This window comes from Leopardus geoffroyi, chromosome B4 (genome assembly GCF_018350155.1).
Source record: "Leopardus geoffroyi isolate Oge1 chromosome B4, O.geoffroyi_Oge1_pat1.0, whole genome shotgun sequence".
NCBI classification, from domain to species: domain Eukaryota; kingdom Metazoa; phylum Chordata; class Mammalia; order Carnivora; family Felidae; genus Leopardus; species Leopardus geoffroyi.
The window spans coordinates 96,847,737-96,873,446 of record NC_059341.1 but is presented as its reverse complement, the minus strand read 5'-3'; the positions used below and the strand labels follow the sequence as shown (position 1 = coordinate 96,873,446).

Below are 25,710 nucleotides of genomic sequence, written 5' to 3'. Positions count from 1 at the left end.
TTTAACCAGGAGGTTTATGTTCTTGGCAGAGTATACATTCTACACAGAGAACAACAGTTCAGTGCATGGCTACAACCCAGATCAGACAGTAAAGGTTAAAGAGTTTAGTAACAAAAGTAGAGACCAGATCAGATCACAAAGAGTTCTGTAAACCACACTCAAGAATTTGGGAGTTTGGAATTTGTCCTGAAGATAACTCTTTGCCACTAGAAATCCATGAAAAAGTTCCAGCAGGGGAATGCCATGGTCAGACCTGCCTTCTTGGAGCCAACACACTGGCTGCAGAGCCAAGAATGAACAGCTGCAATAATCCAAGGGAGGGAGAGATTCATGGTGGCTTGAACTACAGCTGTGGCAGTAGGGATGAAGAAAAGCAGATGGCTTAGAAAAATATTTAGAAGGTCAAAGTGACAGAACTTCATGACTGATTAGATGTGGAAGATGAAGAGAAGAGAAATCAAAGACAAAACTGAGTGGATGAGGTTATTCACTGAGATAGGGAATACAGAAGGAAAAAAAAAAAAAAACAGTGACTTTCATTTGGGACAAGTTAATCAGTAATGACTGTAGAACTAAAGAAATGTAGAACATAAGTTGTTTTAAGAGTAACAACCACAATCAATACTACACAAAGCAATCTACACATTCAATACAATCCCTATCAAAATAAAACCAACATTCTTCACAGAAATAGAACAAATCCTAAAATTTGTATGGAAACAGAAAAGACACTGAATAGCTAAAGTAATGTTGAAAAAGAAAACCAAAGCTGAAAGCATCACAATTCCAGACTTCAAGCTGTATTACAAAGCTGTAATCATCAAAACAGTATGGTACTCGCAAAAAAACAGACACACAGATCAATCTAACAGAATACAGAACCCAGAAATGGACCCACAAACGTATGGCCAACTAATCTTCAACAAAGCAGGAAAGGATATCCAGTGGAAAAAAGACACTCTCTTCAGCAAATGGTGTTGGGAAAAGTGGACAGCAACATGCAGAAGAATGAACCTGGACCACTTTCTTACACCATACACAAAAGTAAACTCAAAATGGATGAAAGACCTAAATGTAAGACAGGAAGACATCAAAGTCCTAGAGGAGAAAATAGGCAACGACCTCTTTGACCTCAGCCACAGCAACTTCTTACTTGACATGTCACCCACAGGCAAGGGAAGGAAACAAAAGCAAAAATGAACTATTGGGACCAATGAAGATAAAAAGCTTCTGCACAGGTAAGGAAACAATCAGCAAAGCTAAAAGGCAACCAATGGAATGGGAGAAGATCTTTGCAAATGACATATCATATAAAGGATTAGTATCTAAAATCTATAAAGAACTCATCAAACTCAACACCCCAAAATAAATAATCCAGTGAAGAAATGGGCAAAAGATATCACTAGACACTTTTCCAAAGAAGACATCCAGATGACTAACAGACACATGAAAAAATGCTCAACATCACTCATCATCAGGGAAATGCAAATCAAAACCAAAATGAGATACCACCTCACACCTGTCAGAATGGCTAAAATCAACAACAGAAGAAATGGTGTTGGTGAGGATGCAGAGAAAGGGGAACCCTTTTGCACTGTTGGTGGGAATGCAAACTGGTGCACCCACTCTGGAGAACAGTATGGAGATTCCTCAAAAAACTAAAAATAGAACTACCCTAGGACCCAGCAATTGCACTACTAGGCATTTATCCAAAGGATACAGGAGTGCTGATTTGAAGGGTCACAGGCACCCCAATATTTATAGCAGCACTATTGACAACAGCCAAAGCATGGAAAGAGCCCAAATGTCTATCAACTAATGAATCGATAAACAAGATGAATGGATAAAGTACACACATACACACACACACACACACACACACACACACACACACACACACACACTGGAATATCACTCAGCAATCAAAAAGAATGAAATCTTGCCATTTTCAACAACATGGATGGAACTAGACTGTAATATGCTAAGCGAAATAAGTCAGAGAAAGACAAATATATGATTTCACTCCTATGTGGAATTTAAGATACAAAACAGATGAACATAAGGGAAGGGAAGCAAAAATAATATAAAACCAGAGAGGGAGACAAACCATAAGAGATTCTTTAATTTTTTTTCATGTTTATTTATTTTTGAGATAGAGAGAGAAAAAACATGAGTGGGGGAGGGGCAAAGAGAGAAGGAGACACAGACTCTGAAGCAGGCCCCAGACTCTGAGCTGTCAGCACAGAGCCAGACAGACATGGGGTCAAACCCACGAACTGTGAGATCATGACCTGAGCTGAAGTCAGACACTTAACCAACTGAGCCACACAGGCGCCCCCATAATTGACTCTTAAATACAGAGTACAAACTGAGGGTTGCTGGTGGGGTGCGGGTGGGGGGAAGGGCTAAAGGGGCAAGGGGTGTTAAGGAGGACACTTGTTGGGATGAGCACTGCGTATTATATGTAAGCGATGAATCATTAAATGCTATTCCTAAAACTATTATCCCACTATATGTTAACTAACTTGGATTGAAATTAGAAAATAATAAATCTTTAAAAAAATTAAAAAATATATAAAAAATGAGTAACAAACCACAGATATTCTGAGAGTGAAGCTATACAGATATTGAGATATTAAGGATGTTACAATTCTCATAGGCAGGCAGAACTATTATTGTTTCTTAAAAACAATATGTTGGGGCGCCAGTCAGTTGAGCATCTGACTTCGGCTCAGGTCATGATCTCACAGTTTGTGAGTTCGAGCCCCGCTCAGGCTTTGTGCTGACAGTGTGGAGCCTGGGACCCGCTTCAAGTTCTGTGTTTCCCTTTCTCTCTGCCTCTCACCCGTCATGCTCGCTCTCTCTCAAAAACAAATAAACACTAAAAAAAAAAAAAAAAAAAAAGAAAAAAGAAAAAGAAAAGTCTCTTAAAAAAAAACAAAAAAACAGTATGCCAAACAATGTCAGACAGGAAGGCAGGAATAATTTAAGTCTGGGGAGGTATAATGAGGACTAAGTGAATGCCTTCTCTTATACCAAGAACTACATATACATTATAGTATTGCATATTAAGAGACAAATAGATTTCATAAGGATTTCAAATCTTCCACTCAAAAGTGAAAATCAAAAAGTCGGGTTATAATTTCTCATTTAGTCCCAGCAGTTATGTCACATCAAAGACCTAACAGTTTAACTCTTTCACCAAAAAAAGTCATGTTTTTATTAATTCATAAATTGAAATAACTTGTTAAACTTGCTAACTACTGTATTATGTCAAAAGTAAAGTCTGTGTTTAACCACTCTGTGTCCAAAGAACTCAGTATACAAAAGGTACTCCAATGTTTGCTAAAGAATGCCAGAAAAGGGGCGCCTGGGTGGCGCAATCGGTTAAGCGTCCGACTTCAGCCAGGTCACGATCTCGCGGTCCGGGAGTTCGAGCCCCGCGTCGGGCTCTGGGCTGATGGCTCAGAGCCTGGAGCCTGTTTCTGATTCTGTGTCTCCCTCTCTCTCTGCCCCTCCCCCGTTCATGCTCTGTCTCTCTCTGTCCCAAAAATAAATAAACGTTGAAAAAAAAAAAAAAAAAGAATGCCAGAAAAAAAAGAAGTATTCATAATGTATTCTACACCAGGAAGGTATTACCATGTTATAAGATCTAGTGTAGGAAAAGAAAGGTTCTCCAGGAATATCTAGATACTAAGAATATTCTTGATGTTTCTTAAGCACAAAGGTTTCACAGGGCTATAAGCATATCTAAAAGGAATTAGAAGAGGCCAAAGTTAAGGTACAAAATAAATTCCTACTAAGAATGCCATCAAAACAAACTAACAAAAATAAAACTGATTTCCCAAACGTCTCAAGTTCTTTTTTTTTTTCTTTTATTTATTTGAGAGAGAAGGAGAGAGAGAATCCCAAGCAGGCTCCACGCTCAGTGCAGAGCCCAATACAGGGCTCGACCCCTGGGATCATGACCTGAGCCAAAACCAAGAGTAGGACACTCAACCGACTGAGCCACCCAGGCACCCACTTCCAATAGAACTAAATTCTAAAACAATCACAGTAAAAACAGGAGTGAAACCAAGTGTACTAAAATAGGGCATTTTAACTCCAAAAGAAGAGCACTCTTAGTATTCCATCTCTCCCACTCTAGTCCCCAATCATTTTCTTTACCTTCTTGCTTGTTCCCACTCACTGAATATGTACTTTGTGCCAGAATCTAGGCAGGTGAAACATTTTAGGCCCTGCCCTAATGATTAGTCAGTTTACTGGTCTTCAGAATACATATACTAAAAATAGCACCACTCCTGAAATCATTGTTGCACTATATGCTAACTAATTTGGATGTAAATTTTAAAAAATAAAAAATAAAACAAGTAAAAAACAAAAAACAAAAAACACCTACTTCAAGGACCTGAAATTCATTTTGCATTTATTTACACAAGATAAAGGGGTGGGTGCTAGTGAATATTTTCCTTCTAAAGAACTGAAGTCTATAAGACAGAAGGTAAGGGGCTGATATACTTCCAATACCTAATATACTGCCTGAAACAAATTAGGTGCTTAATAAATATTTGCTGAATAAGTGAAAGTAAACTTTAACAATCAGGGACCTGGATCTAAAGCAAAACTTATTTCAGGCTATTTTCTTTCTCCTGCCTTCTCTGCAGGTAAATTCAACTCATTCCATTAATTCAATTCTGTCCACCAGTTATAGAAGACATATGATGACCTTAACAGGCAGTGTCCCTATTTCTCCCTTCAATACTCATATGAAAACGTCACTTTCCCTATTTGGTTGACGTTAAAACATACTGTTGTACCCACAGATAGTAAGAAAAAAATAATAATAATAACAACAACAACAATTGAACTCCAAGAACTAATCGGGGTTTATAATCACACTCAAACCCACTTTCAAAAGCTCAGCTGGGGCGCCTGGGTGGCGCAGTCGGTTAAGCGTCCACTTCAGCCAGGTCACGATCTCGCGGTCTGTGAGTTCGAGCCCCGCGTCGGGCTCTGGGCTGATGGCTCAGAGCCTGGAGCCTGTTTCCGATTCTGTGTCTCCCGCTCTCTCTGCCCCTCCCCCGTTCATGCTCTGTCTCTCTCTGTCCCAAAAATAAATAAACGTTGAAAAAAAATTAAAAAAAAAAAAAAAAAAAAAAAAAAAAGCTCAGCTAAAATATATATGCAAATATATATCCTTGAATTTAGTCATATCATCAGAGACCTGAAGACATCAAATTGGTACCCTGTATTTACTGAACTACTGAACCACCCACTGGCATAAAACCATCAGCATACTATGGGTATAACAGGGTCCTTCTTTCCTACCAGAAGGATACAATATGCCATATAAGTACATACATTATATTACACAGTAAAAAGAACTTACAGGAGAGTTTATTCTCTGTTCTACCCTTTAGAAACTAGTTTTTTGGGGGTTTTGCTTTTGGTTTTATTTTACTGTGGATCTATCATCCTTATAATGGATCGGGTTCCCTCTTTACTTTGGCCACTAAAAAACATAGAGCTAAACTGTGGCCCACTCCAGCAGTTTATTTAATAATTGTAGTATTTCCAGTTCCATTTACCTTTCTTATACTTATTTATTTCCCTTTTACCTTTTTTCTAATTTACCTTACATAACTATATAGCTCAAATCTTTGTGGAAAATGGCAGCAGAAATCAGCATTCAATTATATCCTAACCAATAGTAACCTTACAATTTTTAAGGAGTCTGAAAGGTTTTCTTTAACATAGTAATAACAACAGCTAACATTTCTTGAGTACTTACTTGACACCAGACACTATTCTAAATGCTTTGCAAATATTAATCCTTTTTACCATTCCACAATGGAAATATTATTATCCCTCATTTACAAATGAGAAAAACAGGCACAGAGAAGTTAAGAAATTTACCCAAAGTAAAACAGCCATAAAGCAGTGGAGCCAGGGTTTGAACCCAATCAGGCTCCATCGCCTTAACCACTGTCCTAATGTGATGATTTTTTCATTTATCAAAACTACATGATTTTTTTAAATTTTTTTACATTTATTTATTTATTTTTGATAGAGAGAGACAGAGCACAAGTTGGGGAAAGGCAGAGAGAGAAGGAGACCGAGAATCCAAAGCAGGCTCCAGGCTCTGAGCTGTCAGCACAGAGCCTGACACAGGGCTCAAACCCACAAACTGCAAGATCATGACCTGAGCCGAAGTCAGACGCTTAACCGACTGAGCCACCCAGGTGCCCAAAACTACATGATTTCTAAAACAAGGTATTTTTCAACTCCTAAAATAACAATGAGATTTAGAACAAGAGCCAACTTCAAAAATGAAGTTTACACCCATACCAAAAATCATATTATAAATCTTTAAAATTCTGCCATAACCTAAATAATGACTTGCAGAGAAACTGAGATTACAAATAACACACAACATCTACCATGTATTGGTAGATCTAATATATTTACTTATTGATCCTCCTCACAATCCCATAAAATAGGTACTGTATCATCCCATATCACAAATGAAAAGACAGAAGCACAGTAAGGTTAGGTAATTTGACTGAAATCACTAGTAAGTATGAAGTTAGTTTTGAAACTGGTTTGGGTCCAGAATCCAAACTCTTAACTGCTACTTCACAACGCTTCTCTACATGACAAAGATTAACTTCCTCTATCACTTCTTACTCTCAAAGTACAAAGCAAGCAAAACAAAACTGTTAGAAGTTAGTCTACATCCTAGATCTCAACAATGAGAAATTCTAATTCAATAAGGCTGGGCTGTGGTCCAGCATCTGTATTTTTTTTTAAGTACCACATGTGGTTCTTGTGAACCTTGGTTAATATCCACTGCCCTAGGCTTCTAAGCTTGACAGGTCTTAGCTGAACCTTTGGCGGGGGGAAAGAGGGGTGTGGGAATAAAGAAATACACATACATATACATATATACACTCACTCTTTCAAATATACAGACACACGTGTGTGTGTGTGTGTGTGTGCGTGTACATATTCTTCCCTATTCCCTTTCCCAAAGGAACAAGACTAGAAAGTAGGGAAGCAGAAGATAAAGCCAGGAATGGAACATGGCCTTTTTTTTTTTTTTAATTTTTTGTTAATGTTTATTTATTTTTTTGAGAGAGAGAGAAAGAGAGCATAAACAGGGGAGGGGCAGAAAGAGAGGGAGACACAAAGTCTGAAACAGGCTCCGGGCTCTGTGCTGACTGCTCATGCCCAGGGAACATGGCCTTTTATGCCATGTTAAGCAGCCTTTAGTAGTATTTTACTGGAGACAGTATCAAAGATTTTGTTAAAAATAAAATTTAGGGGCGCCTGGGTGGCGCAGTCGGTTAAGCGTCCGACTTCAGCCAGGTCACGATCTCGCGGTCTGTGAGTTCGAGCCCCGCGTCAGGCTCTGGGCTGATGGCTCAGAGCCTGGAGCCGGTTTCGATTCTGTGTCTCCCTCTCTCTCTCTGCCCCTCCCCCGTTCGTGCTCTGTCTCTCTCTGTCCCAAAAATAAATAAACGTTGAAAAAAATAAAAAAATAAATAAAAAATAAATAAAAAAAAATAAAATTTAAGGGGCACCTGGGTGGCTCAGTCAATTGAGCATCCGACTTCAGCTCAGGTCGTGATCTCCCCATCTGTGAGCTCGAGCCCCATGTCGGGCTCTGTGCTGACAGCTCAGAGCCTGGAGCCTGCTTTGGATTTTGTGTCTCCCTCTCTCTCTGCCCCTCCCCCGCTCATGCTCTCTATCTCTCTGTCAGAAATAAACATTAAAAAAATTAAAAATAAAATAATATAAAAATTTTTTTAAAAGGGGGGGAGGCACCTGGGTGGCTCAGTTGGTTAAGCATCTGACTTCAGCTCAGGTCATGATCTTATGGTTCGTGGGTTCGAGCCCCGTGTCGGGCTCTGTGCTGAAGCTGTCTCTGTCTCTCAAAAATGAATAAATCTTGGGGCGCCTGGGTGGCGTAGTCGGTTAAGCGTCCGACTTCAGCCAGGTCACGATCTCGTGGTCCGTGAGTTCGAGCCCCGCGTCAGGCTCTGGGCTGATGGCTCAGAGCCTGGAGCCTGTTTCTGATTCTGTGTCTTCCTCTCTCTCTGCCCCTCCCCCGTTCATGCTCTGTCTCTCTCTGTCCCAAAAATAAATAAACGTTGAAAAAAAAAATTTAAAAAAAAAAATGAATAAATCTTAAAAAAAATATATATATATATATACATATATATAGTTTGTTTTTTTACAGCTAGAGATGATCAGCTTTGTACATTCAGATGTATACATTACAAAAGAAAACCTCCAGTGGTAGTGTAGAGAGAGGATTGTGGGCAAAGAAACTGCAAACAAGGAGAAAAATCTGTTAAGAACTCAAGACTAGAGGTAGACTAAAGGAACTAAGTATGGAGAATGAAGATGATGCAGAAATTTCAGAAATCTCTTTAAGGTAAACTAGGAAACTCAGTTCTTGATTAATTGTTGTTATTGAAATAGATGTCTCCAGGTTTGTTTTACATGTAACCACATGAATGATGATACCATTAAACTAGATCTGAACCTGCTGAGGGAAGAATAAGTGGGTTCTGCTGGTCATGACAGTATCATTTAGGAGAGGGGCAGTTTTGGGCATAGAAAATGGTTTAGATGGAATGATGGTAATGGTATTGCAATGAGAATAAAGGAGGTGATGAAGTAGAGTTATGAAATAAAAGACTAACTTTAAGTCATATTATGAAAGAGAGTGGCTGGAAGGAAAGGTTGAAAAAAGTCTTACATTTCACAACTGGGCTTCATCACCTCAAAGATTCTCTCAAAATCAATCCACACCTGAAAAAGGGAAGTGTAGTTCAAATGGAAAGGATCCCTTCTTGGAAAGATCTACACTGGAACAGTCCAGACAGAAAATCAAGCAGGATAACTTTCAAATATGTAATGAGTCAAATAGAAAATCAAAAGCCACCGTGAAGACTTAAAAACCAACACAGCAATCAAAGAGCATGAATAATCCAAAAACTACAACCAACCTATCATTTAAAATAGCCAATATGCAGAAGTATGAAATCCTTCTTAATGCTTTTATTATTTCATGTAATCCTAAACAACTCCTATACAAACTAATAATTCTGGAAATAAAAAAATATGAAGGACAGAGAAATCATGCGTGCTCAGTTTCCCAAGGTCACACTTCAAAGTAACACCAAAACCAAGACCAAATGAGTTATTCTGCCAAGTCTAGTAGTCCATACACCAAACCACAAACGTTGCCAAATAATTCAAAATGGGATAAGGAGAGCAACATAGAGAAAATGACGGAAACTCAAAGAACAGAGGAAGCTATCGGCGACAAGTAAATATGTAGTCTTTAGTGTTCGATGAGTCATCACCAGCCCCAACTGTTTACGAAATACTCCCGCAGTGGGAAATGATGCCTGTGGCATGTCCTGACAGTCCTAAATAACAGGCATTAAAATATGCTCTCGGAAGGTGTATATGCACTATACAACGAAATCTCCTCCGCACCTAATCCTAGTTGCTAACTAGAAGGTGTTAAGACAGCATCACAGATACTTCCACAAGAATATCGTAAAGACGCCTAGGAAATAAATACCTTAACTAACGCCTTCCTAGACAAGCGTAGGATGGTGTAAATCTCCTGTTCCCTGAGTGGAAACACGCCCTGCTGCTCACAACCACCAGCCAACTCGGCAGTCTGGTAAAATGAATCCAATACAGTCTTTTCTTCTAAGTGCCCAGCTGCACAGCACCTGTTTTCAGATCCTCCCGAAAGGGACAAAGATGCCTTCAGCAGAGTGAAGCAGGGAAAGCCAGGGGCAAGTTAGATTAACGCCTCAAAGAAAGACAAAAAAAAAAAACAAAACAAAACAAAAAACAAAACAAAAAAAAAAACCACAGTGGAATAAGAAGAGTAGATCTAAAAAACTAGAATTAGGAAAAAGTGAGCCACAAAAAAGAAAGGAACGAGGCAACTACCTGTTCCTTACAAAAGGCAATACAAATAAATGTCCCCTTGCTCCGGAGCAGTGCAGGGGAGAAGAGAGCCGAGGCCTAGTTGGCCTTGGAGCAGGAGCCGGTCTCTAATTCCCGGACTGAGCCGGCAATATCGAGAAAACAGCTGACACGACCAACTCCTCTCCTCTTACATCCGCCACACGCTGTTCCTGAGGCAGAGTGGTCTTCAGGTCCCTCCCCGACCGGCCTCCAAGTAACAAAGCACCCCTGTCCCAGAGAAAAGTAGGGGCGTTCGCCGCGGCCGTTACTTACCTTCCCGCTCACAACACCCGCCGCCGCCATTTTTCCTTCGCGTGCTTGTGATGACGTAGCAGAGCCTCACGTGTCTCTCGGATTCACAACAACATCCGCCAAAACTAGGCTGATATCCGGGCGGGAAAGGGGCGGGGAGTAGCGGGAACGGCGCTGAGTGAAGGGGCGGGTGGGAGGAACAGCCTGACGCAGGCGTACTGAGTAGATTTCAGAGGCCGCTAGGGCGGAGCCTCTGGTGCGTTCCGCGCATGTACCAATTTATTTTTACCCGGAGGTAACCTAAATTGAAGTGTTTTTGCATCGGGGTTTGCCTGGGGCGAGACTCTGAGCCACTCACAAGCCAGTTCTGTTTGGTCTGATGGGAAGAACACAAATTGGGAGCCAGCAAACGTGGTCCTGGCTTTGTGGCCATGGGTAGGTCACACCTTCAGCTTCTGTTTCTCATCTGAAAATCAGGATAGTAGGACTGTGGTGAGGGTTAAAGGAATCCCCCATACAGAGACTTTCCCTTTCTGTATGTGACGTTTCTGAATTTGAGTCTGCTCACTGCAACTCACACATGGCCTTTTGAGGAGGCATTTTGATAGGAATTGCGATAATACCACGCCCTCGTTGCTCCAAAGTCGAAAGCACATAGCTGATAGTTCCTCCACACTTACTTAACTGTGACGTGACACAAGTTTCTAAATTCATCCAAGCTTCAGGATGTAAAATGAGAATTACCCATGGATTGGTTGTACGGATCTCATGGGACAGTACACGTGTGTTAGGACGATTTGTTGAGATACTAAGATGTTGATCTGTTTTCAGTGCTGTAAAAGAATGCGGGGGCGGGGCAGGGGGGAATGCCGGAAGATGATTGGGTACTACTCCTGATAGCTCTGGATACTGGGTACTACTCCTGATAGCTTTCCTTGCCCCAGTAAAAATAAAAGCCAAAGCAGACATCAATTACAGAGGATCCATTGTTGTGATCCATGGCATCACACTGTAAAATACTTGGTTTACTGACCTGCCTTTCTTTCCCTGGTAGGCTGTAAACTAATGGAAAGTATGGACTATGGTTTTCTTTGCGATGACCACCAAACCTGGCACAAATGCCTGACCCATAGTAGATACTAACCCTGGGTTTGTTTAACAAATTAACTCAATTCTCTGTTTACAAATGGCACAGTTATGCTTTACATTCAAGAGAAAAGAGACCATTTTCCTTCTTCGGTGATGTCCTCTGTATATATGCAAAGGGAAGAAACAAGGTCAGAATTTCAGTATAGTTTGTTTCTTGTTTTAGTTTTTTACTGTATTAGAAGAAAAAAATCATAGTACACTTACATGAAACAAATGGACATTTTTTTAAAGAATCATGAATATAAATTTAATATAAATAAAGTTATGGTGTTCCCTATAACTTAAAATAATTACTGTTTTCATGGGAGTGAGTAATTTTATAGTCCTAAATTCACTCCCATAAACTATGTAGTCACTCCCTAACTATAACTTATCACTCAAAAAGTCATCACTCAAAAAGATGTAAAAGAATCTTAGGAAGTATCTTAAAGCAAATTTATACCTGGCCAAGACTTAGCAGTAGTCTCCCCATGTTCTCATTTGAAGAAATTGAGTCTCTTAGGAGATTAATGATTTGCCAAAGTGGCAAGCAGCTTAACGTCTGAAATTAGAGACTTTATTGCTGATATATGTCTTAGTCAGCTGTACCACACTATCAGCTGAAAGTGATTACTCACCTCTGTAAACTACAACATTTAATTACCCATTCAATTTGATTCCCTCTCACCTCAGTTTCCAACCGACCTATTTGTCTTTCAGGGCTAATCCCATGTCACACATCATCTGTTAAGACTTACCAACTTTGCCACAACTCACTGACCTCCACCTTTCCTGAACTCTGACAACAGTCAGACTAAAAACATTGTTTTTGTGCTTAACTATACGAAGTAGGACCAAAGATCTGACAGCCAAAGACTGTAGGACTTCTCTCTGGGTAAATTGACCACCTGAAGAAATCAGGCCTATAGGTACCAACGGCTAGAAATCTCCATTGAAATTACCAACCACATCATCCTACAGTAAACACCAAATAGCAACAAACCCCACCTGTATACCTAAAGCTTTCAATCAAATTTTGGTTTTAGTTCCTTAAATATGAACAGAAATCACTACCCACTTAGGCTGAAAGGCAGGGGCCAAAATGAACAAACCAACAAAAAAAGTAATTTGATACAAACAACACAGAGAACAGAAGAAAACTTTCTAATTACAATAAATACCACTGAATTGTACACTTAAAAAGTGGCTGAAATGGTAAATTGTATGTATATTTTACTACAATCTCTTAAATAATTAGAAAAATAGAGGAAAATATTCAGGATGTAGGGTGAAGCATAATTCTTAGACTTGACATCAAAATTATGATCCATAAAGGAAAAGTTGATAAATAAAACGTTATCAAAATTAAAACTTTTGCTCTGCAGAAGACTGAAAAGGATGAAAATAAAACAAGCTGTAGACTAGGGTAAAATGTTCGCAAACCACAAATCCAGCAAAGAACTAAAACCTAGACTTTATAAAGACCTCTCAAAACTGAACATTTTAAGAAATCCAATTGGTAAAAGAAATTGCATTAATTTTCTATTGCTGCTGTAACAAATTACCACAAACTTAATTGCTGGAAAACAAACAAACATCAGATGTCAACCACAGATCTCACTGGCCTAAGATCAAGGTGGCTAGAGGCTTTAGAGGAAATTCTATTTCTGTGGTATAAACCCTGACAGGTTGTTTTTTCTTTGTATGCAGGTGCCTGACTTAAGCTTTGACTGCAGAAGCATCCACTGCAAAGAGGCATCGACTCTGTCATTTGCAACATTGTGGATGGAGCTAGAGTGTATGATGCTAAGTGAAATAAGTCAGAGAATGGTAAATACCATATGATTTCACTCATATGTGGAATTTAAGAAGCAAAATAGCTGAACGTATGGGAGGGCGGAAAAAGAGAGGGAAGCAAACCATAAAAGACTTTTAAAGATAGATAACAAACTGAGGATTGATGGAGAGAGGGGGGTGGGGAGTTGGCTAGATGGTTGATGGGTACTAAGGAGGGCACTTGTGATGAGCACTGGGTGTTGTATGTAAGTGATGAGTCACTGAATTCTGCTCCTGAAGCCAATATTGCACTGTATGTTAATGTTTTGAATAATAGTAATTAATGATAGCTGCACTTTGTTTCGTGGAGGAAAACTTTATTAATTATAAGGGAAAGGGAATATATAATTATAATAAACACAAAGAGGGAGAGAAATATAGAGAACAAAGAAGGGTTGATATATCAAATCGGGTACTCACAACACTCAACCTTCTGGCTGAGGAAGCCCTGCAGTGAACAGCCCACAGCCCAGTTGGAGTCCCAGTTAAGGGTCCTGGGTGGAATGTCCTCCCTTCAGGTGACAATTCCTGAAGTGGAAGGTGTTCTCACCAGGGCAATATATACACTACCCCTGTGTGATTTATGGTTAGTCATTAAGTTTGCCTAAGTGCAGTCCTCGGCAAGCTGTTTTTTTCTGTTTCTTTTATCATATCTCACAATCTTAGAAGCCTTGGCATCTGCATATTTCTCTTCTCTCTATGATCCATTCCAGGGGCCCAGCCTGGTCTGGCTCAAGGAGGTGAGGCAAATTTAGCCCTCTTGGCGTCAGGAACAGAAGGCTCACTTCTTATCCTGAGGCCAGATACGGAATGAGTACAAGCCAACTAAGCCCCCATGATTGTATACGTGCGGCTCTGGGCAGAAATGCATGACAAGTCACACAGACAACATCTATACAGAACAATTAAGTAAATAGAATTTACACAAAAACTTGAAAAGAAAAACAAAGGAATCAACTTCAATGATGTATTTCAAATAAATACATTTCTAGCCACAGGACTAGATGAAGAGCCAGGCTACCTCCCCACACTGAGGTTCCTTTGTTTTAGAGGTCTTGGTTGATTTTAATAACTGACCATTTATGCCACTTTGTTTTTTGTCTTCCCGCACTTTAAATTCCTACCTTTCAGTTAAGCGTCCGACTCTTGATCCTGGCTCAGGTTATGGTCTCATGGTTTGTGAGTTCAAGCCCCACATCAGGCTCTATGCTGACAGCTCTGGGCCTGTATGGACTTCTCTCTATCCCTCTCTGCCCTTCCCCTGCTTATGTGCATATTCTCTCTCTCTCTCTCTCTCTCTCTCTCTCTCTCTCTCTCTCAAAATAAATAAATAAAACTTTAAAAAAAAGCTAGCAATAGGCCATCTTTGCAATCTCTCCATCTCTGGTCTTTATTTTTTAGTCACAGCTCTCCCTGAAAGTTTCTCCAGTTAAGGATTCATGGGATTAGATTGGGACCACCTGGATAATCCACACCTGGATAATCCAGGAAACTCAATTCCTGGATGAATTTCCCCATCTCAAGTTCCATACCCTTAATCACATCAGCAAAGTGCCTTAGCTGTGTAAATATTCTGAGGTCCTGGGGATTATGGCATGATATCTTTGATGGTCCATTATTTTGCCTATCACAGACATAAACAGACATTAAAAAATTTTTAATGTTTGAGAGAGAGAGAGAGCATGCATGAGTGGGGAAGGGGCAGAGAGAGAGGGAGACACAGAATCTGAAGCAGGCTGCAGGCTCTGAGCTGTCATCCCAGAGCCCGACATGGGGCTCGAACTCATGAACTGCGAGATCATGACCTGAGCTGAAGTCAGATGCTTAACCAACCAAGCCACCCAGGCACCCTATACATTTTACTAAAGAAGATATAAAGTTGGCAAAATAACTCTCAACAATAGCCAAATTGTGGAAAGAGCCTAAATGTCCATCAACTGTTGAATGGATAAAGAAATTGTGGTTTATATACACAATGGAATACTATGTGGCAATGAGAAAGAATGAAATATGGCCTTTTGCAGCAACGTGGATGGAACTGGAGAGTGTGATGCTAAGTGAAATAAGCCATACAGAGAAAGACAGATACCATATGGTTTCACTCTTATGTGGATCTTGAGAAACTTAACAGAAACCCATGGGGGAGGGGAAGGGGAAAAAAAAAAAAAAAAGAGGTTAGAGTGGGAGAGAGCCAAAGCATAAGAGACTGTTAAAAACTGAGAACAGGGGCGCCTGGGTGGCGCAGTCGGTTAAGCGTCCGACTTCAGCCAGGTCACGATCTCGCGGTCCGTGAGTTCGAGCCCCGCGTCAGGCTCTGGGCTGATGGCTCAGAGCCTGGAGGCTGTTTCCGATTCTGTGTCTCTCTCTCTCTCTCTCTGCCCCTCCCCCGTTCATGCTCTGTCTCTCTCTGTCCCAAAAATAAATAAACGTTGAAAAAAAAAATTAAAAAAAAAAAAACAACTGAGAACAAACTGAGGGTTGATGGGGGGTGGGAGGGAGGGGAGGGTGGGTGATGGGTATTGAGGAGGGCACCTTTTGGGATGAGCACTGGGTGTTGTATGGAAACCAATTTGACAATAAATTTCATATATTGAAAAAAAAATAAAAATAAAATAAAATTGGCAAAATAAACACATAAAAGATACTCAACTTTGTTAGCCATTAGGAAAATGCAAATTAAACCTGCAATGAGATATCACCACATACTTATTACAGTGGCTAAAATAAAAAATAGTGGTAACACCAAATCCTTGTAAGGATGTGGAGAAACAGAAGCAAATACATTTCCAGTTGGAATATAAAATGGTACAGCCACTATGGGAAACAGTTGGGCATATAAACTAAACATATACTCACCATATGACCCAGCAACTAACTGTATCTTGGGCATTTACTCAGGGAAATGAAAACTACGTACACACAAAAACCTTTATGTTAACATTCATAGAAACATTATTTATAATATCCAAGGCTGGAAACAACCCAAATGTCCTTTAACAGATGAATGATTAAGCTGTGATCCATTTATTCCATAAAACACTACACAGCAATAAAAAGTAATGAAGTTGATACATGCAACAACTTGAGTGGATCTCAAGATAATTATGATGAGCAAAAAAAAAAATCTCGAATTATTACTATGCTGTATGATTCTATTTACATAACATTCTCATAATATATCAAAATTATAGATACAGAGAACAGATTAGTGGTTCCAGGAGTTGGGGATTGGGGAGGAAAGAAAAAGGGGTGAGTATGGAGGTGCTGATAGTGATGAAATAGTTTCATATCTTTAAAAAAATTTTTTTAATGTTTATTTATTTTTGAGAGAGAGAGAAAGTGCAAGCAGGGGAGGGGCAGAGAGGTGGGTGGGGGGGGAGACACAGAATCTGAAGGAGGCTCCAGGCTCTGAGCTGTCAGCACAGAGCCTGATGTGGGGCTCAAATTCACAAATTCTGAGATGGTGACCTGGGCCGAAGTCGGATGCTTAACTGACTGAGCCACCCAGGCGCCTCTGAATAGTTTCATATCTTGATCATTGTGATGACTACATTAATCTACACATGTGATAAAGTTGCATACTATCCACACTGTGCACGTACAATTACAAATAAGTGCATATAAAACTGGTGAAATCTGAGTCAATTCTGTGGGTTGTACCAATAACAATTTCCGGGGTTTTGTATCATGCTATAGTCAAATAAGAAATTACCATTGGGGAAAAGTGAGTGGAAGGTATATGGGATTTCCTGTGACCTTTTTTTTTTTTTTTTTTTTTTTGCAAATTTCCAAAGTTTGCATATTGGGTATTTTTAAATTCAGTTACATATTCACATACATATCAGTTAGGATACCTCGGCTGCAAATAGCTGACCACTCAAATAAAATTGTATTAAATAAGTGGATTTTGTTTTGTCTTACATAAAAATTCAAGAGATAGGGCAGTTTCAGGACTGATTGACTCACCACCTCAACATGGTCATCAAAGACTAAGCTTCTTGCCATATTTCTGCTCTTTCATTTGAAGAATGTGTGAGACTGAGACCTGAAACAATAAAAATTCTAGAAAACGACACAGGCAGTAACCTCTTTGACAATGGCCATAGCAACTTGTTTCTAGGTAAGTCTCTTGAGGCAAGGGAAACAAAAGCAAAAATAAACTATTGAGACTACATCAAAATAAAAAACTTCTGCCCAACAAAGGAAACAATCAACAAAACTAAAAGGCAACCTACAGAATGGGAGACTATATTTGCAAATGAAGTATCTGATAAAAGGTTAGCATCCAAAATATATAAAGAACCGGGTGCCTGGGTGGCTAGGTCAGTTAAGCGGTGACTTAGGCTCAGGTTGTAATCTCGTGTTTTGTGAATTCGAGTCCCACATGGGGCTCTGTGCTGACAGCTCAGAGCCTGGAGCCTACTTCAGATTCTGTGTCTCCCTCTCTCTCTGCCCCTCCCCTGCTCATGTTCTGTCCCTTTCTCTCTCAAAAATAAATAAAGGTTATATATATATATATATATATATATATATATATATACACACACACATATATATATCTTATACAACTCAACACACACACGCACACACAATTAAAAAACAATTGGGGCGCTTGGGTGGCGCAGTCGGTTAAGCGTCCGACTTCAGCCAGGTCACGATCTCGCGATCCATGAGTTCGAGCCCTGCGTCAGGCTCTGGCCTGATGGCTCAGAGCCTGGAGCCTGTTTCCAATTCTGTGTCTCCCTCTCTCTCTGCCCCTCCCCCGTTCATGCTCTGTCTCTCTCTGTCCCAAAAATAAATAAACGTTGAAAAAAAAATTTTTTTTAAAAACAATTAAACAATTAAAATGGGCAGAAGACAATTAAAACATGGGCAGAAGACATGAACAGACATTTCTCCAAGGAAGATATACAGATGGCCAACAGACACAGAAAAAGATGTTCATCATCACTTATCATCAGGGAAATGCAAATTAAAACTACAATGAGATATCACCTAATACCTGTCAGAATGGCTAAAATCAACAACATAAGAAACAAGTGTTGATGAAGATATGGAGAAAAAGGAACCTTCTGCACTGTTGGTAGAAATTAAACTGGTGCAGCCAATGTGGAAAAGTGTGGAGGTTCCCCAAGATCTACCCTATGATCCAGCAATCACATTACTGGGTATTTACCCAAAGAATACAAAAACACTAATTCGAAGGGATCCACACATTCCTATGTTTATAGCAGCATTATTTACAATAGCCAAGATATGGAAGCAGTCCAAGTGTCCAGTGATTGGTGAATGGATAAAGAAGATGTGATACAGATAGAGATAGATATATAATATTCATTAGATGTATAATATTCGTTAGATACAATATTATACATATAACATTCATTGTATATCTATATAGAGAGATGAATGATTATATGCGTACAAATGAATATTATTAAGCCATAACAAAGAATGAAATCTTGCCATTTGCAACATCATGGATGGAGCTAGAGAGTATAATGCTAAGCAAAATAGTCAGATAAAGACAAATACGATGTGATTTCACTCATATGTGGAATTTAAGAAACAGATCAAATGAACAGAGGGAAAAGAAAGAGACAGAAAGAAATTAAGAAATAGACCCTTAATTATAGAGAACAAACTGATGGTTGGGGGTGGTGTGGGAGGATGGGTTAAATAGGTGGTGGGAATTAGGGAATGCACTTGTCATGATGAGCCCGGGCGATGTATGCAATTGTTGAATCACTATATTGTACACCTGAAACTAATATAACACTGTTAGTTAATTGGAATTAAAATAAAAACTTAAAAAGCCAAAAAAAAAAAAAAAAGATGGGCTAAGAACTTGAATAGACATTTCTCCAAAGAAAACATACAAAGGGCCAACACGCCTATGAAAAAATGCTCATTGTTATTAATCATCAGGGAAATGCAAATCAAAGCTACAATGAGTTATCATCTCATACCTGTCAGGATGGCTATTATCAAAAAGACAAGATACAAGAAATGTTGGTGAGGATGTGGAGAAAATGTAACTCTTGCACGGTGTTGGTGGGAATGTAAAATGATGCAGCTGCCATGGGAAACTGTAAGGAGCTTTCTCAAAAAATTAAAAATAGAACTACCCTATGGTCCAGCAATCCTTCTCTAGGAGTTCCAAAGAACGTCATTCCAAAGAACGTTGATCAGAATCTTAAGTAGATATTAGTGCTCTTACGTTCATTGCAGCATTATTCACCATCACCGGTTGTGGGAAGAAGCTAAATGTACATTGGTAGGTAAATGGATAAAGAAAGTGTGGCGTATATGTACAAGAATACTATTTAGCCTTTAAAAAGAAGGAAATCTGGAGTGTCTGGGTGGCTCAGTCAGTTAAGCGTCTGACTCGTGATTTCGGCTCAGGTCATGATCTCACGGTTCGTAAGTTCTGGCTCTGTGCTGACAGCATGGAGTCTGCTTAGGATTCTCTCTCTCCCTCTCTGTCTCTGCCCCTCTCCTGCTCTCTCTCTCTCAAAATAAATAAATAAACTTAAAAAAATATTTTAAAAGATGGAAATGTGAACTATGTGGCAACATGGATAAACCTTGAAAACAGTGAAATAAGTGAAGCTAAGTGAAATAAGCCACTCACAGATAAACAAATACTGCATGATTCTACTTATATGAGGTATCTAAAATAGCCAAACTCATGGACTCCAAGAGTGAAACAGTGGTTGCCAGGGAATAGGAGAAGGGGTAAATGGGGCATTGCTAATCAACATATATAAAGTTACAGTCAAACAAGATGAATGAGCTCTAGAGATCTGGCTGTACAATATTGTACTTATAGTTGACAATAATGTGTACTTAGACATTTGTCAAGGGGGTGAATCTCATGTTAAGTGTTCTTACCTGAATTTTTTTAAGTGAAATGGATAGGTATACTCTGCAACCCAGAAATCCCACTAATAAGTATATTCCTTAGTGAACCTTCCCCATGTTATGAAAAGTCATATATAAGAATGTTCACTGCAGCATTATTTGTAATAGTAAAAACAATGTGAAAGAGCACCAAGGAAAGAATTTTATATAAGCTGTGGGATACTATACACCCATTCAAAGGGATAAACTACAGCAATTTGTATTAGTATCGGTAGATTTCAAAACTAATTTTTGAAAATATTTTTATAATGTTTTGTCTAAAAAGGTTTTCAAAAATCTATGGCTCACTTATTTTTATGCACTGCTAGAAAATTGAAATCTTTTTGTCTTTTTCATCCTTAAATGAATTGTCTTTACTGTCTTACCATCTCCTTCTCTTTTCATTTGTTAAGAAATAATTTTCAAGCTGTTATAATAGGAAGAACAATACTTGTTTCCTGGCTTGTTACAAGATTGTATTTCCATTCACAAATTCGTCATGGTATATTAAAACACAAATGAGGTAGCTATAATCAATAGCAGTGGAACTCTAAAATACAATTACAGTGCTTCACAATTTGACTGGAAATGACAGATTGTAATTTGGATTACAGCATATTACAATTAATGCTAAATTGCCAATAGCGAATGCATTTAACCCCCTTCACACTTGTAATCAGTCAAGCATGAGATAAAGCATATCAGAGAACACAAATCATTACAAAATAAAAAGTACAGGCACTCGCAGAAGAAATAATGCAATATCCATTTCTGTTAAAGTCAACTTTTGTTTAATGCTTTTGTTTTGGAATGTAAAAGGCAATTCTCATGGTAAACCATTTCATCAGATTTACTCACAAGAACCTGTTAATTTGAAAGGAAAAAAAGTCCAATATATCTTATGAAATATTCTTGACAAAGAACTGGATTATAACATGTGCTTCTTTACATGGAGAGCTCTTCTTTTATTGAAATGAATTTTCATAAAGAAAATAATAACAAAAAACCAAAGTACCTGTGACCAACATTACATAACCTTTGATTAATCATACTTGTCTACTAATAAAACAAATGTGGTTGTGAGAATGTCTCGGGTAGTGTCAGTAGCATATGTTTATCCTGAGTCTATATTGAATCACAGAATATTGGAAATTTCCCTTAGGAATAATGATGCTATACTATTAAACTCATATACCCTCTTTCTAAGATGCTAAATTTCACTTTATGAATTTGAAATTGCATTCCAAGAATGAATTTTTCTCTGTATTGGATTCTGCCTATTACAAAGGTTATCATTCTACATGCAATTAATTATCCAGAATTGCTCAATATACAAGCTCAAAACAAGGATTAAGTTAGCCTCTTTGTGGTGACAAATGAACAACACAGTATCATTTAATAAGAAGAATTAATCTGTGGTAGTACCACAGTCTCCTAATGGAATTCATGTTCCTCTTTCTAATTCACTCTCAGAAAGTAATTTAAGAGTTGAAAGAACTGGTTGATAATTAACCTTTTAGAAAGCTTCAGGGAAGAAGAATGGTTTTTTATTTTATTTTATTTTATTTTATTTTTTAGTTCCTATTAGTGTCCCATAAAGTAACCATTAAGTACTTACTTGGTTTTGCTCTTATGTCCCTTCGAGTGTCTGGATCCAATTACTAGTCATGCCTATAAAAACGCAGTAACAGGGTCTGTCTATGGCCCATTATTACTAAAGAGGACCTTAAGTAACCATTGGGGACATTTTGCCTCTCTCTCGAGAACTTTGGACTTCCCTTGTAGCCTTGCCCCATTTCTCAAGGATTACCTATTCCAGTGGTTCTCAACCCTGGCTGTTAATTAAAATCACATGAAGAATTTAAAAACTGTCTATGCTCAGGGTGCCTGGGTGGCCCAGTATGTTGATCATCGGACTCTTGATTTCAGCTCAGGTCATGATCTCACAGTCTGTGAGTTTGAGCCCCCAGGCGGGCTCTGCACTGACAGCATGGGTTCTGCTTGGAATTCTCTCTCTCTGTCTCTCTCACTCTCTCTCTGTCTCTGTCTCTGTCTCTCTCTCTCTCTCTCTGCCCCTCTCCAACTCTCACACTCATACACTCTTTCTCTCAAAATAAAGAAATAAACATTTAAAATAAAATAAAGGGAAGAAAAGTTAAATAAAAACTATCTGTGCTCAATCCTTAGCCCTAAGATTTTTGGGAATGGGGTGTAGGTATCAGTATGGAAATTCTCCAAGTGATCTGAATGTGCACGCAGGGTTGAGAACTATGTCCAATGTTCTTTCTTTATGCTTTCCTTCCTTTGTCTTTGGCTTAAATTTGACATTTTCAAACTTACTTTAGCAGCAGAACTATTTTTATTAAGTTTTTTATTTTAATTCCAGTATAGTTAACATACAGTGTTATATTAGTTTCAGATGTACAATACAGTGATTCAGTAGTTCTATATATTACTCATTGCTCATTATAATAAGGGTACTCTTACTCCCCTTCACCTATTTCACCCATTCCTCCCACCCACCTCCCTTCTGGTAACTACCTTTTTGTTCTCTATAGATAAGAATCTGCCTTTTTTTCTCTCTCTTTTTTCCTTTTATTTGTTTTGTTTCTTAAATTCTACATATGAGTGAAGTCATATGGTATTTGTCTTTCTCTGACCTATTTTGCTTAGCATTATATTCTCTAGCTTCATCCATGTTGTTGCAAATGGCAAGATTACATTATTTTTTATAGCTAAGTAATATTCCAGTGTGTGTGTGTGTGTGCGCGTGCACTATGTCTTTTTTTTTTTAAGTTTATTTTTTTATTTTGAAAGAGAGAGATCATGAGCAGGGGAGGAGGGGCAGAGAGAGAGGGAGAGAGAGAGAATCCCAAGCAGGCTCTGTGCTATCAACATGGAGCCCAGTGTGGAGCTTGAACTCACAAATCATGAGATCATGACCTGAGCCAAAACCAAGAGTCAGATGCTCAACCAACTGAGCCACCCAGGTGCCCCAACATCTTCTATATCCATTCATCTATCAGTAGACACTTAGGCGCTTCCATAGTTTGGCTATTGCAAATAATGCTGCAATAAATACAGGGGTGCAGCAGAACTATTTTTAAGGAATTCTAATAAATAATACAAATTAAAGGTATAAACAGGGTGATGGTTAATTGTATGTGTCAACTTGAGTGGGCCACAAGATGCCTAGCTAAAAAATTGTTTCTGGGTGTATCTTTGAGGGGGTGTTTCTGGATGAGATTAGGATTCGAATTGATGGACCCAGAAAAGTAGATTGCCCTCCCCAGTGTGCTTAAGGATCATCCTATTCATTAATGGCCTGAATGGAATGAACAGTGGAGGAAGAAAAATTCATCCCATTTTTCCTGTCCCTCTGCAAGAACTGTGACTTCTCATCTTTTGCCCTGGTACTAGGATTTATACACTCAGCTTCCCTGGCTCTCAGGCCTTCAAATTCAGACTGAATTACATTGGCTGTGTGCCTGTCTGACTCAGTTGGTGCAGCATGTAACTCTTGATCTTGGAGTTGTTCGAGCCCCATGGGAGAGATTACTTAAAAATAAAATCTTTAAAAAGAAAAGAAAAAAAAAAGAATTATACCATTGGCTTTCCTGGGCTTCCAGTTTGAAGATGGCAGATTGGGGGCCTTCTCAACCAATTCCTTCAATTAATCTCTAGACAGAAAGATAGATAGATAGATAGATAGATAGATAGATAGATAGATAGATAGGTAATCAATCTCCTATCGGTCCTGTTTTTTTCTGGAGACCACTGACTAATACAATTTCTTTAGACAATTTAAATCTCCATTGTTTGCAAAATCCTCATACCAGCTCATTGAGCTCTAAGATTGCCGAGTAGAAATTAAAAGTCACTTTTTGGAGGGGGGGCACCTGGGTGGCTCAGTCAATTAAGCATCCAACTTTGGCTCAAGTCATGATCTCATGGTTTGTGGGTTTGACCCCGCATCAGGCTCTGAGCTGACAGCTCAGAGCCTGGAGCCTGCTTCAGATTCTGTGTCTCCCTCTCTGTCCATCCCCCCACTCAAAAATAACTAAACATTAAAAAAATTAAAAAACCACTTTCTCAGGCCTTGGAGTATCCTCCAGAAGCATTTACCAAAAATACTGGAAACGTAGTGACTCCCCACAAATCCATCATATTCACAGTCCCATTTGGGTCAGGCTCTGAGCTAACAGAGCTAGTAAAGAGATAGGAGAAACAGTTCCAGTCTTCAAAGTAGCTCCTGGTCTAACACAGAAGACAGAAAAAATAGATAATCACAACTCAGTGTTCATTCATTTGATTCAGATTTAGTGAGTGCCTATAATGTTTAGGCATTATTTTAGGTGATGGGGATGCAGGAGTAAACAAAGGAGACAAAATTCCTGTTCTCCTTGGTTTTACATTCTAACCAGGGAAAACAGATATAAACAAAATAAACAAGCAAAAATTATACTATGTTAGAGGGGATAGTTGAAAAAGTTACAATTTTAAGGTAGTAAGGAGGTCTTGGGGTACAATGGAAAAACACAGGAGAGGCATCTTGAATATAGCTGTGCTTAACCTTGGTAAATGCAATTTTGTGACATGATGGGGTCAAGTTGAAGACTGCAGTACTTTGAGAAATGAAGGGAAAGTAGGAGAACATGGAGGTTCCAGTGTGGATTTTCAATAAATTTCATTATAAAACAGGAAAGAAGAAGAGATGCTCACAATTAAGGATGGATTTTGTTTTGAGTGGGAGGCTTTTGATCATGTTTATATTCTAGAAAAAGGGGCAGTAGAGAGAATGTTGTTCAATATGCTGTGAGAAAAATGAGATCATCTATAAAAAGACCACCAGGTGGGAGGAGGTAGGATAGAGCTGGTGGGAAGTGTTAGCCTTGGGTGAAATAATACAGGCGAAGTCTTTTGCTAATAGTAACAACTGCTAATATTTATTAAGAATTTATCATCCTGAGCGTGTTCTAAGCACTCTATATGTAATAACTCATTTAATATTTTCAGCAACTTTACAAAGTACATACTATTATTATTTCTACTTTATAAATGAAGAAGCAGGGCAAAAAAGTTGCATTTCTCACCAGGAAATACAACATAAAATATCAAAGCCAGGCATCTGGCTTCAGTCTTCAGTATCAATTCCTATCCTATACTGATAAGTGTGAATGGAAAGGAGGAAGGAGGGTCACGCGGTTTGAGTAATGACTTGAGTTTTTTTTGTTTTTTTTTTTAATTTTTTTTTTCAACGTTTATTTATTTTTGGAACAGAGAGAGACAGAGCATGAACGGGGGAGGGGCAGAGAGAGAGGGAGACACAGAATCGGAAACAGGCTCCAGGCTCTGAGCCATCAGCCCAGAGCCCGACGCGGGGCTCGAACTCACGGACGGCGAGATCGTGACCTGGCTGAAGTCGGACGCTTAACCGACTGCGCCACCCAGGCGCCCCATGACTTGAGTTTTTACAGAGATGGAGATATCTAAGGATGGACAAAGGGTTAGGGGTATTTAGAGAGTATCAGACTGAACGAATACATAGCCAAAATTTTGAAACGAAGGGGCACATGGAGGTTGCTCACT

General features: G+C 39.0%; 1 protein-coding gene across 3 annotated transcripts in view; it reads right to left on the bottom strand.

Annotated features, from left to right (window-relative positions):
• TBC1D15 (TBC1 domain family member 15) overlaps nucleotides 1-10,392 on the bottom strand; it is a 75,657-nt gene extending 65,265 nt beyond the window's left edge. For 2 of the 3 annotated variants that reach the window (XM_045467141.1, XM_045467142.1), the window contains exon 1: nucleotides 10,276-10,392. In XM_045467141.1, the coding sequence (XP_045323097.1) occupies nucleotides 10,276-10,305 (30 nt within the window). In that variant the 5' untranslated portion in view covers nucleotides 10,306-10,392. Of the gene's footprint in view, nucleotides 1-9,601; nucleotides 9,754-10,275 lie in introns of those variants that run through there. The other variant, XM_045467143.1, reaches the window with a different exon arrangement.
• Between the last annotated feature and the right edge of the window lie 15,318 nt (nucleotides 10,393-25,710).